The sequence below is a fragment of the Ascidiella aspersa genome, chromosome 9 (assembly GCF_963924565.1).
Source record: "Ascidiella aspersa chromosome 9, kaAscAspe10.2, whole genome shotgun sequence".
NCBI classification, from domain to species: Eukaryota; Metazoa; Chordata; class Ascidiacea; order Phlebobranchia; family Ascidiidae; genus Ascidiella; species Ascidiella aspersa.
The window spans coordinates 7,587,028-7,604,754 of NC_139455.1; the positions used below are offsets into that span (position 1 = coordinate 7,587,028).

At 59.3% G+C, this 17,727-nt stretch overlaps 1 protein-coding gene across 1 annotated transcript in view; it reads left to right on the top strand.

The window, feature by feature from the left end:
* Positions 1-17,727, top strand: part of LOC146132147 (titin-like) — a 170,250-nt gene that overhangs the window by 133,746 nt on the left and 18,777 nt on the right. Inside the window, 1 exon segment of the mRNA XM_083397226.1 lies at positions 42-17,655. Within this exon segment, the coding sequence (XP_083253352.1) occupies positions 42-17,655 (17,614 nt within the window).

The following is a 17,727-nucleotide window of genomic DNA, read 5'->3' on the forward strand; positions in this document are numbered from 1 at the left end:
TCTCTAAATTTCAAAAGCTTTACACTGCTTCTTGTCCTTAGATCACCGGCTACAGCGTCGAAGTCCTTGCTGAAGACGCTGACGAGGAAGACTGGGTCGCTTGTACGCCAAGCTGCGGTGTTATTGGCACCCAGTACACGATCAGTGGACTTCAGAATGAGAAGGGATACAAGATCAGGATCAAGGCGATCAACGCAGCTGGATCCGGCAACCCGGTCCAACTGCCCAGCGCCGTTCAACCCAAGGACATTCTCATTGCGCCAGAGATCGAAGTGGACGCCGACGTCGGTCAGTTTGTCACCGTCCGAGCGGGCGGCGTCATTCGCTTGTTCAGCTTGATCCGAGGTCGCCCGACTCCGACAGCCAAGTGGTCCAAGGAAAAGGGACAACTTAACGACATGGCCCAGATCGAGACCACTAGCATCTCGTCGCTCCTTGTCATCAACAACTGCTCCAGGGAAGACGCGGGACGCTACACTCTCACGCTCGAGAACTCGTCGGGCACTAAGTGCGTGTCCATCACTGTCAAGGTCCTAGACACGCCCGGGCCCGTCAAGACCCTCAAGGTGACCGAGGTCACACGCGAGCACGTCATCATCAACTGGGAGGCGCCGGAGCAGGACGGAGGAGCCGTGGTGTCCAACTACGTCATCGAGAAGCGCGAGACCACGCGAAAGGCCTACCAGGCTGTGGGCAGCACGCCGCACAGGACCAGCTTCAAGGTGACAGGGCTCACAGAAGGCGACACCTACTTCTTTAGGGTTATTGCCGAGAACGAGCACGGTCTTGGCGTGCCTTGCGAAACAACGCAGGCCACCAAGGTGTCAGAGGCTCCCAGTCTTCCGGAAAAGGTAGATGTTGAGGAGGTGACCGACACGACTGTGACCCTCGCCTGGACGAAGCCAGAGCACGACGGCGGCAGTCCTATTACAGGCTACGTTGTCGAGCAAACGCAAAAGGGCGGATTCGAATCTTGGACGGTGGCCGGGTCTACCAAGAACACACGCTTGACTGTAGGCAAGCTGACCACCGGCAAGGATTACGTGTTCCGCATCCGTGCCCAGAACGAAACCGGCATCTCGGACGGGCGTGAGACGAGCTCTGTAAATGTTCGTGAAGTGCTCATAGCCCCGAGTGTGGACACTAGTCGACTTTTCAACAACACAGTGTCCGAAAAGGTGGGCACAAACGTGAAGGTGTCGATCCCGTTCGCCGGCAAGCCAACGCCTATTGCCTACTTCTTGCGCGATGGCGAAGAGCTGAAGCAGACCAGCCGCGTCAACTCAGAAACGAGCCAAGGCGCAGCCAAGCTTAACATCGGCGAAGTTTCGCGAAAGGACGCCGGCGATTACGACTTGGTCGTCAAGAACTCTGTTGGCACCAAGCAGATAAAACTGCACGTCACCGTCATGGAGAAGCCGTCGGCGCCGTCAGGGCCTATGGAAATTCGTGACGTCACCGCTGAGAGCGCCACAGTGGCCTGGGAAGCCCCTGCCGAAGACGGCGGCACCCCCGTGACCCACTACACGCTCGAGAAGCTGGACAGCTCAGTGGGATGGGTGGAAGTCTCCGGATTCGTGGTTCGAACCACGCAGAAGGTGACTCGTCTCGTCACCGGGCAAGAGTACATCTTCCGTGTGCGCGCCGCCAATAAATTCGGCCTCAGCGAGCCCCTGGACTCAGCGCCGGTGTTGGCACGTCACCCATTCAACAAGCCCGGGGCCCCAGGGGCACCGCAGATCGACCAGGTTTCGAGTGACGCTGTCGTCATCAGCTGGCAGGAGCCGGCCAACGACGGAGGCTCGCCCATCCTCGGCTACCACATCGAGCGTAAGGACCGCAACTCGATTCTCTGGGCCAAGGCTAACAGCTACTCGGTTAAAGACAACTCTTTCCGCTGTGGCAACCTGGCTCCTGGTTTGAGCTACGAGTTCCGCGTCGCAGCCGAGAACCTGGCCGGAATCGGCAAAACGAGCAAGACTTCGGATTCTGTGATCACGCGCGATCCGATCGAGCCACCGCGCGAAGTGCACGCTTCCAAGGTGAACCGCACACGGATTACAATCAGCTGGCGGCGTCCCGAGTACGACGGCGGCAGTCGCATTACCGGCTACGTTGTCGAGAAGCTGGACTTGCCCGACGGGCGCTGGATGAAGTGCAACTTCAACAAGATCCTCGACACCTCGTTCGAGGCTGACGGCCTTATCGAAGGCTCGTCCTACGAGTTCCGCGTGATCGCCCAGAACGCGATCGGCAGCGTGAGCAAGCCATCGACATCTACTGGTGCCGTGACCGCGCGCGATCTGGTCGAACCGGCCAGCGTCGACGTGGACGCGCAGTTCCGCGACCTGGTCAACGTCAAGGCCGGCGATAGCGTCACCCTCGTGACCTACGTCAGCGGAAAGCCAGAACCAACGGTCGCCTGGGACAAGGACGGCGTCGATTTCGAGTCGAGTCCAAAGAGGTCGATCACAAACACCGACTGCGGATCCAACGTGCTGATCAAGGACTGCAATCGCACCGACAGCGGCGTTTACACCATTAAGGTGCGCAATGCAGGCGGAGAGCGATCCATCGGCATCAACGTTAGAGTGCTGGACACCCCAGGCCCTTGCGACAGCGTCAGGGTAAGCGGCGTCACAGCCGAGAAGTGCAACCTCTCCTGGCTAGCTCCAACTCTCAACGGCGGCGCCAAGGTGTCGACGTACAGCATCGAGAAGCGCGAGACTTCGCGATTGGCCTGGACCGTTGTGACGTCAGCTACTGAGCAGACCTCACACAAAGTGACCGGACTGATCCGCGGCAACGAGTACGTCTTCCGCATCCGCGCCGAGAACAAGTTCGGCCCAGGCGAGCCGGTCGAGTCGCCGCCAGTCAAGGCGGTCGACCCGTACGTGGCGCCTGACGCTCCCAGCAACGTCCAAGTGACGAACGTGATGGGCTCGAGCTGCACCCTCACCTGGGAACGGCCCGAGTCGGACGGCGGCGCCGAAATCGCCGGCTACATTGTCGAACGCCGCGAGAAGAACTCGTCGCGCTGGCTGCGCGCCAATCGCCGACTCGTGTCCGACTGTCGCTTGCGAGTCAGCGAGATGAAGGAGGGCTCCGAGCAGGAGTTCCGCGTCTACGCCGAGAACCGCGCCGGCACCGGACAGGCCAGCGACTCTACCGGCTTCACTCGGATGTCGGACCCGATCTACCCGCCCGAGCAGACCGGAATCCCGCGGGTTGTGGACAGCACAAGGACGTCCGTCACTCTCAAGTGGACTCGTCCCATGTACGACGGCGGGGCAGACATCGCCGGCTACTCGGTCGAGTACGCTGAGGTATCCGAAACTTCAGACGACAGCGACGAGAGTGAGTTAAGCGAACTCACTTGGGCGAGGGCAGTCGACGCCTCGCAACTTCGCGTCACAAGCCACACGACCACAGGACTTTCCCCGGACAAGCACTACCGCTTCCGCGTGCGCGCTCACAACAGCTGCGGTGCCTCGGAGCCTTCCTTGGTACCCGCAAAGGTCACGCCCACAGAGCGACAGGAACCGCCCACTTTCGGGCCGGACGCGGATCTACGCCGCACCTTAACAGTAAGGGCTGGAGGATCTGTGCGTCTCGCTGTACCCATTGCCGGGCGCCCGGCCCCTAGCGTCGCCTGGTCGCGTCCAAACAACGGACTCAAGGAGCGAGCTATCATCGACACCAGCGACGCAATGACGACTTTGATTCTAGAGAACGTGACCCGGGACGACTCGGCAAAGTACACGCTGACGCTGGAGAACCAGAGCGGTTCCGTCAACGCTACCGTGCTTGTAAAGGTATTGGACAGCCCAGGGGCCCCTGGCGACCTCGAGGTTACCGGAATGACCAAGAACACGGTGTCAGTTACCTGGAAGGCGCCAGAGAACGACGGCGGCAGCACGGTGACCAACTATATCTTGGAGCGCCGTGAAGCGACCAAGAAGTCGTGGTCGACTGTGGAAACAGCCTGCAGCCGCACCTCGTACAAATTCAGCAAGCTCAACGAGGGATTCCTATACTACTTCCGCGTAATGGCCGAGAACGAGTACGGCGTTGGCGCGCCGGCCCAGACCAACAAGCCTCTGAAGGCTTCGGAAGAGCCTGGGCCACCGAGGTCAATCCACTGCACCGACATCACCAAGGACAGTGTCACATTGCACTGGAGCAAACCCGATTACGACGGTGGCAGCGAGATTCTGGAGTACAGCATCGACCAGCAACTGAAGGGCTTTGACCAGTGGACCAAACTGAAGAGCGTAAAGGCCTCCACGCACACGTTCACTGTGAAGTCTCTCAACGAAAATCAACTGCTGACATTCCGCGTTTCGGCTAGGAACGACTCCGGAACCGGACTGCCGACCGAGCTGCCGGGATACGTCTTGGTTGCCACGCAAACCGCACTTCCCGACGCTGATCTTGGCGGTCTAAGCCAGAAGGTCGTCGAAGGAAAGGCAGGTAACCTTATCAAGGCTTCCATTCACATCAAAGGAAAGCCGTTCCCGAGCATAACCTGGAAATACGCCGGAGAGGAACTTCCGATGACGAGCCGAATCAACTACGATAATGACGGTAGCGTTGCTGTGCTATCGATCAAGGACGCTGAGCTGAAAGACGCAGGCTTGTACGAGCTTGTGCTTGAGAACTGCGTCGGCACCAAGACCATTCCGGTTTCGGTTCGCGTGTTGGACAAGCCAGCACCGCCCAAGGGCCCAGTCATTTTCTCCAACGTTACTTCCGACTCGCTGGTGATCTCGTGGAGTCCGCCAGAAGCCGACGGAGGCGCCGCGGTTAATAACTACGTGGTTGACATGCGCGAAACCTCAGGCGACGCAACCGAATGGCGAATGATCTCCGGGTCAACGGCACGTACCACTCTAAAGGTAACGCGACTTACAACAGGAATGGACTACGCATTCAGGATTCGCGCCGAGAACCGATTTGGCGTTGGCAAGGCTTTGGAATCGCAAGCGGTCACCGCTCAGTTCCCCTTCAAGACACCAGGTGCTCCGGGCACACCTGAGGTCCTAGCGAACACCCGTGAGACGATGACCATCAAGTGGACGGCTCCGGTTAACGACGGAGGCTCCAAGATCCTTGGCTACCACGTCGAGAAGAAGGACAGAAACTCGATCCTCTGGGTCAAGTGCAGCAAGACGCTGTTGTCCAACACCGAGTACAAGGTTACAAATCTTCAAGACGGCCTTGAGTACGAGTTCCGCGTCTACGCTGAAAACACGGCCGGCTTTGGTAAGATGAGCAAAGCCTCGGAACATGCTGTGGCACGCGATTCTGTCGATCCTCCGCGAGATCTCGAGGTGGTCGGAGTCACCCGATCCTCCGTGCATCTTCAGTGGAAGAAACCAGAGTACGACGGCGGCGCCAAGATCACTGGATACGTAATCGAGCGAGTCGAACTGCCGCAAGGTCGCTGGCTCAAGTGCAATTTCAGCAACGTGTCGGTGACCAACTTCAACGTGGAAGGCCTGACCGAAGGCAACAAGTACGAGTTCCGGGTGTCGGCCAAGAACGCGGCCGGGGCAATGAGCGCTCCTGCCATCATGATGTCGCCCGTGCTTGTCAAGGACGAGATGCAGCCGCCTGTTATTGACATGGACTCGCGCTACTGCGACGTCGTTGTCGTGCGCGCTGGCAAGAACATCAAGCTGGAGGCTGGCATCCGAGGCAAGCCGACGCCCACTATGACGTGGAAAAAGGAAACCGATGACGTCAAGGCCTCGCCTCGCGTCACCATCCGCAACACCGACGTTTCCGCCTGCCTCGAGATCGCCGACGCGACCAGAGAGGACACTGCAACTTACTCGCTGACTGTTCAAAACTTTGCCGGTTCGAGGTCACTCTCCATACAGGTCAAGGTTCTTGACAAGCCTGGGCCACCGAGTGGACCAATGAAGGTGACCGGAGTCACTGCTGAGAAGTGTACTCTTCAGTGGGAATCGCCAAAGAGGGACGGCGGTGCACCGATCACCAACTACGTGGTCGAGAAGCGCGAAACCAGTCACCTTGCCTGGGTTCTCGTCAACCCTAATGTCGAAGGAACGACTTGCAAGGTGGGCAAACTGCTCGCCGACAACGAGTACGTTTTCCGAGTGCGCGCCGAGAACAAGTACGGAGTCGGTGAGGCGCTGGAATCGGCTGAAACCCTCGCCAAGAATCCATTCACAGTTCCCAACGCCCCAGCATCCGTCGAGATCACCTCGGTTACCAGGAGCACGGCAATGCTGACCTGGACGCGTCCGAGGTCCGATGGAGGGTCCGAGATCTCCGGCTACGCGATCGAGAAGAAGCAGCGCGGAGGACTGCGATGGATTCGCGCCAACAAGCAGAGCGTCATGAACTTGCGATTCAAGGCTTGCGAGCTGAACGAGAACCAGGAATACGAGTTCCGCGTCTGCGCCGAAAACGCAGCCGGAGCTGGCGCCTGGAGCGAGGCAACTCCTTATGTGCTCACGGAGGACCCCAAGTATCCTCCGGAGGCGCCGCTCTCGTTGCGTGTGGACGACACCACCAAGTCCTCGGTCACTCTTTCGTGGATGCCGCCGACTTTCGACGGCGGAAGCGAAGTGATGGGATACGTGGTCGAAATGAGCAAGCTGAAGAAGCGCCGCACTGTTTCGCAGTCGTCCACCTCCACCATCGCGACCACCATCACCACGATGACGATGGATGGCGGAATCGAGGAGCAGTCGCTTCTGGACGAAGAACAAAGAGACATCCGCCGCGAGTGGCTCAAGGTTTCCGGCAAGAACATCGTCCGCGACACCGAGTACATCGTAACCGGGCTTCGCGACAACGCCGAGTACCTTTTCCGCATAGCCGCGGTCAGCAAGGTCGGAGCCGGCGATTTCGCAATGCTCCGAATGCCGGTCATTTGCGTGGATCGCCTCGAGATGCCAGAGCTCGTTATCGACGAGACAGTGCGCCGCAACGTCACAATCAAAGCCGGCGCCATGTTGCGCCTTAACCTTGGATTCCGCGGCCGGCCAACGCCAACTATTACGTGGTCCAAGGCCGACACTCTGGCCGAAACGCTCAAGAAGAGAGTGAACGTGGACACGACGCAGTACACAACATCGCTTGTGATCAACGACGCCGATCGCTACGACGCCGGCCGTTACATGGTCACCGTCGAGAACTGCGAGGGATCAAGGGACTTTGCATACACCGTGAAGGTGCTGGACACGCCCGGGCCAGTGCTCGACCTCGACGTGGCCGAAGTGACGCGCGACTCGGCCTCTCTTAAGTGGGCGACGCCGGACAACGACGGCAGCGCCGTGATCACCAACTACGTGGTGCAGAAGCGCGAAGCGTCGCGTAAAGCCTGGGCCACAGTGTCCGCCGACTGCACCAGGAACTCCTGCAAGGTCAGCGGCCTCAACGAAGGCGATTCTTACATGTTCCGCGTGATGGCCGAGAACGCAAACGGCCTCGGCAAGCCTTGCGAGACCAAAGAGTCGACAAAGATTTCGATGCGTCCGTCCGCGCCCGGAAAGCTCCAGGTGGCTGACGTCACCAAGTCAACGATAACCTTGGCTTGGAGCAAACCCGAGCAAAACGGCGGCAGCGAGATTACAGGCTACGAGATCGACATGGTCTTGTCGGGATTCGACAACTGGCAAAAGTGTACGGCCGTCAACGCGCTCACTGTATTGGTCAAGGGACTGGAAGAAGGACGCCAGTATCTCTTCCGCGTAAAAGCCAAGAATGACAAGGGTCTTAGTGAAGCGTCGGTTTTGGCAAGTCCGGTAATGATCCAGGACATCGTCGAAGCTCCCGAGCTCAACCTCCGCGATCTTCCTGTGGGCGGCATCCACGGCAAGGCTGGAACGACTATCAGCTTTGCGATCCCAGTAAGCGGCAAACCGCGGCCTGAGATCAAGTGGACCAAGAACGGCGAGACGCTGAAGCAGACCACTCGTGTTTCGACCGTCAGCACCCCGATCGATACTTCCATCACGATGAAGACCTGCAAGTTGGAAGACTCGGGAAGATACGAGATCACGGCCACAAACGCGTCCGGCTCAAAGACCGGCGTCGTACAGGTCAACATCCTCGACAAGCCGGGCAAGATCAACGACTTGAAGTTGCAGGGCGTTACTGAGAACTCTGTGAGCCTTGAGTGGCAACCACCGACGGAAGACGGCGGCTGCCAGATCAGCAATTACGCGGTGCAGATGCGTGACGTCGAGTCCGAAACCTGGGTCGACTGCTCAGCCACCGCTGTGCGCCCGCGCATCAAGGTCACCAAGCTGGTGCTAGGCAAGGAATACCAGTTCCGCGTCGCCGCTGAAAACCGCTTCGGATGCGGGGCCTACGTTGCCTCTGAGAAGGTAACTGTCAAGTTCCCATTCGGTAAGCCTGGCCAACCCGGCGTGCCACGCGTCGCTTTGGTTGCATCCGACCACGTTGTCTTGCATTGGCACGAGCCTGTCCACGATGGAGGCAGTCCAGTGCTGGCTTACCACGTCGAGGTCAAAGACCGCAACAGCATCATGTGGCGCAAGGTGAACCGCTCCGACGTGCACGACACAACATTCAGAGTGACCGGACTTCAGTCTGGCCTCACCTACGAGTTCCGCGCTTACGCCGAGAACGCGGCGGGCTGTGGTAAGCCGAGCCAGGCCTGCGACCCGGTTGTGGCACGCGACCAGATCTCACCGCCAACCTTGGTCGAGCCGGTCGGCGTTACACGCGTGTCGGTTGACCTTGTCTGGCGCAAGCCTGAGAACGACGGCGGCGCCAAGATCACCGGATATGTTGTCGAGCGGCGTGAGCTGCCCAACGGACGCTGGCTTAAGTGTAACTTCAGCAACCTGACCGACCTGCGCTACACCGTCACCGGACTCACAGAGGACGCAAGCTACGAGTTCCAGGTCACCGCCAAGAACGCAGCCGGCTCGGTATCGCAGCCAAGTGAGCCGAGCGAGCGTGTTACTTGCAAGGACGCCTTCACACCGCCGCGCCTCGATTTGGACCCGAGCCTACGCGACACTGTCGTGGTCAAGGCCGGCGAGTCGACCACAATCTCAGCTGCCATATTCGGCAAACCGCAGCCGACTGTAACTTGGTCGCGCAACGGCGTCGAGCTCGAGCATTCGCCCAAGACCGAGATTGTCGTAAACGAAGCCAGCACTGCGATTACGATTAAGGACGCCGGTCGTGATGACAGTGGCGAGTACGTGCTGCATCTGAAGAACAGCGCTGGAAGCCGATCGATCGCCGTCAACGTGAAGGTACTAGACCGGCCAGGAAAGCCCGTTGGCCCGCTCGCTGTCACTGAAGTCACGTCTGAGAAGTGCAGGTTGACCTGGCGCCCGCCTGCCAACAATGGCGGTGCCCCGATCATGCACTACGTGGTCGAGAAGCGCGAGACGTCCAGACTGACCTGGACCCTGGTGGCCGGCGACGTCGAAGGAGTGACCATCAAGGTGACCAGGTTGCTCAAAGGAAACGAGTACCTGTTCCGCGTTATGGCAGTCAACAAGTACGGCAACGGCGTGCCGCTCGAGTCGGTACCCGTTCTTGCCAAGGACCCATTCGGTAGCCCTAGTGCACCTGGCCAGCCGCAGATTTCCACAGTGATGCGTAACTCTGCTGTAGTGACATGGGTTCGCCCGAGCTCAGACGGCGGCAGCGAAATCACAGGTTACCACATCGAGCGCAAGGAGCGTAATTCGGTTCGCTGGACTCGCGCCGTGCGACGAGCTGTCAGCAGCCTTCATCACAAGGTCACCGGACTGAACGAGGGATCCGAGTACGAGTTTAGAGTGGCTGCTGAAAACGCGGCAGGCGTCGGACCCTTCTCAGAGATCAGCAGTCCTGTGCTCTGCAAGGAGCCGGTCTACCCGCCTGGCCCAGTTGGAATACCAAAGGTTGTGGACACAACACGCAAGAGCATATCGCTCGGTTGGGCTCCGCCTTCGTTCGATGGAGGCGCAGACGTTACCGGTTATCAGATCGAGGTCTGCCCCAAGGACGCAGAAGCTGAAGACTGGGTGAAGTGCACGCCGGCGACCGGCATTAAGTCCACCGAGTACACAGTGGCCGATCTTCAGGCCAACAAAGAGTACAAGTTCCGCGTCGCCGCCATTAACGTGGTCGGCGTTGGCGAGGCAATGCAACTGCCGGTAGCTGTCGAGACTAGCGACAGGCTCGAGGCGCCCGAGATCTCGCCCGATGGTGACTTGAGAAAGAACCTGACAGTGAAGGCGGGAAATTCGATCCGCCTTTACGTTCCAATCAGAGGCAGACCGGTGCCTAGCGTACGCTGGAGCAAGGAGGGCTCGCCGACCATCGAGCGCGCTCAACTTGACACGTCCGAGTCTGGCACTATCCTGCTGATTCCGGAATGCAACCGCGTCGACTCCGGCAAGTACACTCTTACCCTGGACAACAGCTCTGGCTCAGTGTCCGCCAGCTGCACCGTGAAGGTGCTGGACACGCCAGGACCGCCACAAAACCTCAGCGTTAAGGATGTGAGCAAGGACTACGCCACGATCAGCTGGAGCCCACCTTCGAATGACGGAGGCTCGCACGTCACCAACTACATCGTTGAGAAGAAGGAGCGCGGACGCAAGGCCTGGTCGACCATAACGACCGGCTGTCAGCGTACTCACCTGAAGACGAACCTAGCCGAAGGACAGAGCTACCTGTTCCGCGTCATTGCCGAGAACGAGAATGGCATCGGCGAGCCTGTCGAAACCACTACGGCTGTGAAGGCCACCGAGGTACCAGGCTCACCTGAGTTCTTGGAAGTGGTCGACGTTTCAAAGTCGTCGGTCACTCTTAAGTGGTGCAAGCCCGAGGAAGACGGCGGTTCGAAGATTCTCGGCTACACGATTGAGTCGCTAGAACGCGACCAGAACAAATGGGTTAAGCGCGCCACGGTCAAGGAGCCGCAGGCCACCGTCAGCAACCTCAAGGAAGGCCAGGAATACGCTTTCAGGGTCGTAGCCCTCAACGACACGGGAGCCTCTGATCCGCGGGAATGCTCGTCCCTTGTTATGGTGCGCGATACATTCGTGTCTCCGTCGCTGGATCTCACGCAAATCCCGCACGGCGTCGCTCACGTTAAGGTTGGTGACAACCTCGACATCGCTGTTCCGGTGACTGGCAAGCCTCAGCCGCACATTAAGTGGACAAAGGACGGCGCCAAAGTGAAGATGTCGAAGCGCGTTGATGTCGAGAGCGAAGAAGCCGGCGTTGCGCGCCTCAAGATCAAAACTATTGTTCCTGAGGACGCGGGTGAATACGAACTAGTCGCTGAAAACCAGGGAGGCAAGCGATCTGCCAAGATCAAGGTCGTCGCTTTGGATAAACCTGGCCCGGTTGAGGATCTTCAGAACTCCGACGTCACCGAGTCGTCCGTTGTCCTGAGCTGGAAGCCACCAGTGTCCGATGGCGGATCTTCGATCAGCGGTTACGTCGTCGACATGCGTACGGCCGAAGAGGCAGAATGGAAGATGGTGTCTTCCGCCATTGTGCGCACCACCTTCAAATGCACCAAGTTGAACCTCGGAAAGGAGTACACGTTCCGCGTGCGCGCCATGAACCGATTCGGACTCGGACCGGCCGAGAGCACCGATCCTGTATTGATCCAGCTGCCGTACAAGGTTCCGGGACCGCCAGGCACTTGCACAGTGTCACATGCTTCCAAGGAAGCGATGCTGGTCAACTGGCAGGAGCCGGTCAAGGATGGCGGCAGCGCCGTTATCGGCTACCATCTTGAGCTCAAGGACAGGAACAGCATTCTGTGGAAGAAGACGAACCGCGCCATAATTCGCAGCACGCGCTTCCGCGCAGTCAACCTCCAGGAGGGACTCGAGTACGAGTTCCGAGTTTCGGCTGAGAACGCCGCCGGAATCGGCAAACCAAGTCGCCCGTCGGAGGGAGCCTTTGCTCGCGACCCGGTCGACATTCCGCGCGAAGTCGAGGTGGCTGACATCACGAGGTCGTCTTGTTTGGTGCGCTGGAAGAAGCCAGAGTACGATGGCGGACAGAAGATCGTCGGCTACATGGTCGAGAAGCGCGACCTTCCGACCGGACGCTGGACCAGGGCGAGCTTTAACATCATCCCAGACAGCGAGTTCCTCGTGACCGGGCTGAACGGTGGCGCCGAGTACGAGTTCCGCGTCCTGGCCAAGAACGCGGCCGGCATCTTCAGTGAACCGTCGGCCAGCACCGGCGCTGTGAAGTGTGAGGACGACTTCCGTCCTCCGAGGATCTCGTTGGACGCGCATCTCATGGATGAGGTCCGCGTGTCCGCAGGATCCACTCTGCGTCTTCACGTCGGAATATCGGGCAAGCCCGATCCGGTGGTGATTTGGTCGGTAAACGGCAAGGAGATCCGCGAGGACTTCCGCCGCCTCTTCGACAACACGTTCGACCACAGCAGCGCCATCATTAAGGACTGCGCGCGCGGCGATTCCGGCACTTACACCGTGATGGCGAAGAACGCCTGCGGCGAGAAATCGGCCCAGATTAAGGTATTGGTGATGGACAAGCCCGGGCCGCCTCAGGGACCAGTCCGCTTCACGCGGGTCACAGACCAGCGCGTCACATGTTCATGGGACGCTCCTCAACAAGACGGCGGCTCCAAGATCACGCACTACGTTGTGTCTAAACGCGAGACCTCGCGTCTTGCCTGGTCCATCGTCACCGAAAACGAAGAGCTGGCAACGCACACCGTTCAGCGACTGATCAAGGGCAACGAATACCAGTTCCGCATTCAGGCAGTCAACAAGTTCGGCTTGGGTGAGCCGCTTGACTCGGAGCCTGTCCTAGCCAAGAATAGCTTCACAGAGCCGAGCGCCCCAGGCATGCCGGAGGTTTCCAGCGTGTTCAGCGACAGCTGTACCGTGACGTGGAAGCGCCCGGAGACGGACGGTGGAGCCGACATCGATAGCTACGTGCTGGAGAGACGCGAACGCAAGAGCTCCCGCTGGATAAAATGCAGCAAGAAGCCGATCCGAGATTTGCGCCTCAAGGTCGCAAACCTGACCGATGGAAACGAGTACGAGTTCCGCGTAGCAGCAGAGAACGCGGCAGGCATGGGCGCCTACAGTCCCGTGTCGCTGGCTGTGGTCATGCACGACCCGATTGACGTACCAGGACCCCCGGGAAGCCCAAAAGTCCGCGATACGACCAAGACTTCGGTGCTGCTCGGATGGAGCCCACCGGCTTACGACGGCGGTAGCTCAGTGATTGGATACTTGCTCGAGATGAAGACTGGCGAGTATGAAGAGCCAGAGCAGCAAGAGCAAGAGGGTGATGATGAGGCGGTGTCTTCCGTTACGCATCACGACGACGATGGATGGAACGTGGTTCAGACCAACGTGCTTCACACGAGGTACGAAGTGCCGAAGCTAGATTCGAGCACCGCCTACCAGTTCCGCGTCTCAGCCATTAACAAGGGAGGCGTGGGCGAGGCGGCGTTGCTGCACGGACACGTGAAGCCCGTTGACAAGCTCGAGGCTCCCGATTACGACCTGGACACCGATCTGCGCAAAACCCTCGTGGTCAAGGCCGGCTCCACCATCAACGTCAGCATCCCGATCAAGGGCAAGCCGACGCCGAACGTGACCTGGAAGAAGAACGACGTCAACATCAGCATGAACCCGCGTGTGCACGTGGACAACGTCGACAATAAGACCATAATGGTGATCCAGGATTGCTGCCGCGATGACACCGGAAAGTACGTCCTGGCTCTGGAGAATTCCAGCGGCGTCGCCAACACCTTCATTAGCGTTCGCGTCTTGGACACTCCAGGTGCTCCTGGGGCGATCCGCGTCAAGAAGGTGACGCAGGAATACGCCATCATCACTTGGGACGCACCGATGGTCGACGGCGGCTCTGACGTGTTTAACTACTACGTAGACAAGCGCGAAACCACGCACCGCGCCTGGTCGTCGGTGTCGCGCGACTGCAACAAGCTGAGCTACAAGATCGAAGGCTTAAACAAGGGAAGCAGCTACTTCTTCCGCGTTATGGCAGAGAACGAGCGCGGAGTCGGTGTTCCGGCCGAGTCGGTGGCGGTCACAGCCACCGAGGTACCGCCGCCTGTTAACGACCTTCGCGTCGACGACATTACAAACAGCTCCGTGTCGCTTGTCTGGGGCAAACCGGACAGTGATGGCGGAACTCCGATTTCGTCCTACCACGTTCAGCACCTGGTCAAGGGCGCTGAGGAGTGGGAAACCACCAAGACGAGGCACACCAAGCTGGTCGTTGACCAGCTGAAGAAGGACAGCAAATACGAGCTTCGTGTTGCCGCTGAAAACGAGGCTGGATTAGGCGACTGGACCACAATCGGCCCGATCTCGGTGCGCGAACAGCTGATCGCCCCAGAGGCTGATTTCAGCTCAATCCCTGGCCGCACGATCAACATGCGCGAGGGTGGCAACCTCAGGCTCGACATCCCAATATACGGGAAGCCGAGTCCGTCGGTGCGTTGGAGCAAGGACCGCATCCCTCTCAAGCAGGGCGATCACGTCGCCTTCGAGAGGACCAAGGACACTGCCATGCTTATGATCCGCGACGTTCAGAAGCAGGACGCCTCGCAGTACTTCTTGCATCTTGAGAGTGCGGGTGGACGCAAGGACGCTGCCTTCACGCTGAACGTGTACGGCAACCCTGGCAAGATCAAGGGAATGATCGAGTTCCCGGAGGTGAGCGCCGAGAGCGTCGTGCTCAAGTGGACGCCGCCGGAGGACAACGGAGGATCTGAGATCACCAACTACATCGTCGAGAAGAAGGAGACAACCAGCGACTCATGGTCGTCGGTGAACGCAAACTGCAGCCGAACCACGGTCAAGGCAACGAAGCTTCGCCCCAACTCGGAATATATCTTCCGTGTAGCGGCCGAGAACAAGTACGGCATGGGCGAGTTCACTGAGTCTATGGAAGTGGTCGCCAAGTATCCCTTCCGTGTGCCCTCAGCGCCAGGCCAGCCCGAAGTGGTCGAGATGAGCGCAGACGCAATGACTGTTCTGTGGAAGGAATGCCATTCCGACGGCGGCTCGGAGATCATGGGCTATCACATCGAGCGCAAGGAACGCAACGCGATCCTTTGGACCAAGCAAAACCAGTCAGCTCTGCGCAGCTGTGAGTACAAGGCGACGGGTCTGATCGAAGGCCTCGAGTACCAGTTCCGAGTCTACGCCGAGAATATGGCCGGCCTCAGCAAGGCAAGCGAGGCGAGCAAGCCGGAGCGAGCGCACAATGTAGTCAGCCCGCCGTCTTGTCCAGACTGGAGCGACATTACGCGCGATACTGTTACGCTGACATGGCAAGCTCCCAAGTCGGACGGCGGCAGCAAGATCATCGGCTACAACATCGAGAAGCGCTCGGGCGAGGACGGACGCTGGCTCAAGTGCAACTACACCAACGTGCAGGAGTGCGAGTTCACCGCCACCGCGCTTAACATGGGCGAGAAGTACCAGTTCCGCGTGATCGCTCGCAACGCCACCGGCACGGTAAGCAAGCCGTCCATACCGAGCGCCGAAATCGTGTGCCGCGACGACTTCCAGCCGCCAAACATCCAGTTGGACGCCGATCTTTACGACGGCGTGAGCATCCGCGCCGGAGTCACACTTCGCTTGAAGGCAATCATCACCGGCAAGCCCGCTCCTCGCGTCACGTGGACGCAGAGCGGCAAGGAAGTGATGCCGAACGCTCAGGTCGACATCAGCCAGGTCAAAAACACGCACCAGCTCGTCATCAAGGACACGACGCGACTCAACAGCGGCGAATACGTCATTTCGGCCAGAAATCCGTGCGCCACCAAGACCATGGATATCAAGGTGACAATACTGGACAAGCCAGGACCACCCCAGGGCCCGGTAAAGTTCACCTCGCTGACCGCGGAGAAGGTCACGCTGTGGTGGGCCGCGCCCAAGGACACCGGCGGCGCCACGATCGAGAACTACGTGGTCGAGAAGCGCGAGACGACGCGACTTAACTGGGCGCTGGTCGCTGCCAGCTGCGGCTCAACCAACTTGACGGTGACGCGGCTACTCAAGAACCACGAATACCAGTTCCGCGTTTCGGCCAAGAACAAGTTCGGTGTCGGCACACCGCTTCTGTCCGACGCTGTGGTGGCTAAGGTATCCTACACGGTGCCAACGCCGCCTGGCCAGCCTCAATACTCCAGCTCGAGCCCTGATTCGATCACAGTTGCCTTCACGCGCCCATTGAGCGACGGCGGCAACGAGATCATCGGCTACAACGTGGAGCGTCGCGAGAAGAAGAGCATGCGCTGGGTGCTGGCCAACAAGAAGCCGGTCACCGAGCTGCGCTGTAAGGTAACCGGCCTTAACGAGGGCGGCGAGTACGAGTTCCGCGTCACCGCCGAGAACGCGGCCGGCCAGAGCAAGCCGAGCGAGACATCGTCGCTTATCGTTTGCCGCGAGCCGATCAGTCCACCGGCGGCTCCTGGAATCGCGCGCGTCACTGATACGTCACGCAGTACGGTGGCCCTTATGTGGACGCCGCCCACCTACGACGGCGGCAGCATCGTCACCGGTTACGTGGTGGAAGCGCGTAAGGTCCTCCCTGAAGAGCAGCAAGCCGATGGGGACGACGACTGGATGCGAATGAACCCGGAAATGATCCGCTCGTGCGAATACGTGGTTCCCAACCTGGAGCCTGGCGCAGAATACAACTTGCGAGTGCGCGCCTCTAACGCTGGAGGCCTTGGTGAGGCGACTTCGATTTCCGGCAAAGTGATGGCAACCGACAAACTTGAGGCACCCGACTTCCAGATCGACGCCGACTTCAAGTCGCACTATGTGGTACGAGCCGGCGCTGCTTTGCGCTTGTTTGTGCTTTACCACGGACGCCCGATCCCGAATGTCACCTGGTCGAAGCCCGACGTCGAACTTCAAGATCGCGCCGAGATTCAGACGACAGGCTACAGCAGCCTGTTGCTGATCAACTCGACAACGCGCGAGGACTCTGGAAAGTACACGCTCTCGCTGGAGAACAGCACTGGAGAGAAGCAGCTCAACATGACTGTGAAGGTACTCGACTCGCCAGGACCCGTCGGTCCGATCCTCTGCAAGGAGGTGACCAGGAACTCAGTGACCCTTGCCTGGGACTCGCCACTCATCGACGGCGGCGCCATGGTCAAGAACTACGTGGTCGAGAAGCGCGAAGTATCGCGTAGAAGCTGGCAAACGGTTGCGACCAAGTGCTCGCGCACCTCGTTCAAAGTGGGCAAGCTGCAGGACGGCACCACCTACATGTTCCGCGTGCTGCCCGAGAACGAGTACGGCATCGGAGTTCCGCGGGAAACCGAGTCGCCGATTACCGTCACCGAAGTGCCCGGAATCCCTGAGCGCGTCGACATCGATGAGGTGACCAAGCGATCGGTCACGCTGAGCTGGCGTCGGCCAGAGTTTGACGGCGGCAGCCGCATCACCGCCTACGTCATAGAGGCGGCCGAGAAGAGCGCGGCCAAGTTCTCTGAGTGCGCTCGCGTCAAGGGCTCAGTGTTCCGACACACTGTCGCCAACCTGAAGGAGGGATGCGAGTACGAGTTCCGAGTTCGGGCCAAGAACGACGCGGGACTGGGCGAGGCGCGCGACGCCTTTTCGTCGGTCATCACCAAAGACGAGCAGAGTAAGTTTGACTTTCCCAACTCTATTAATTTTTCACCTCTTACTTCCAACATGATTTTTTTTAAAACACGCG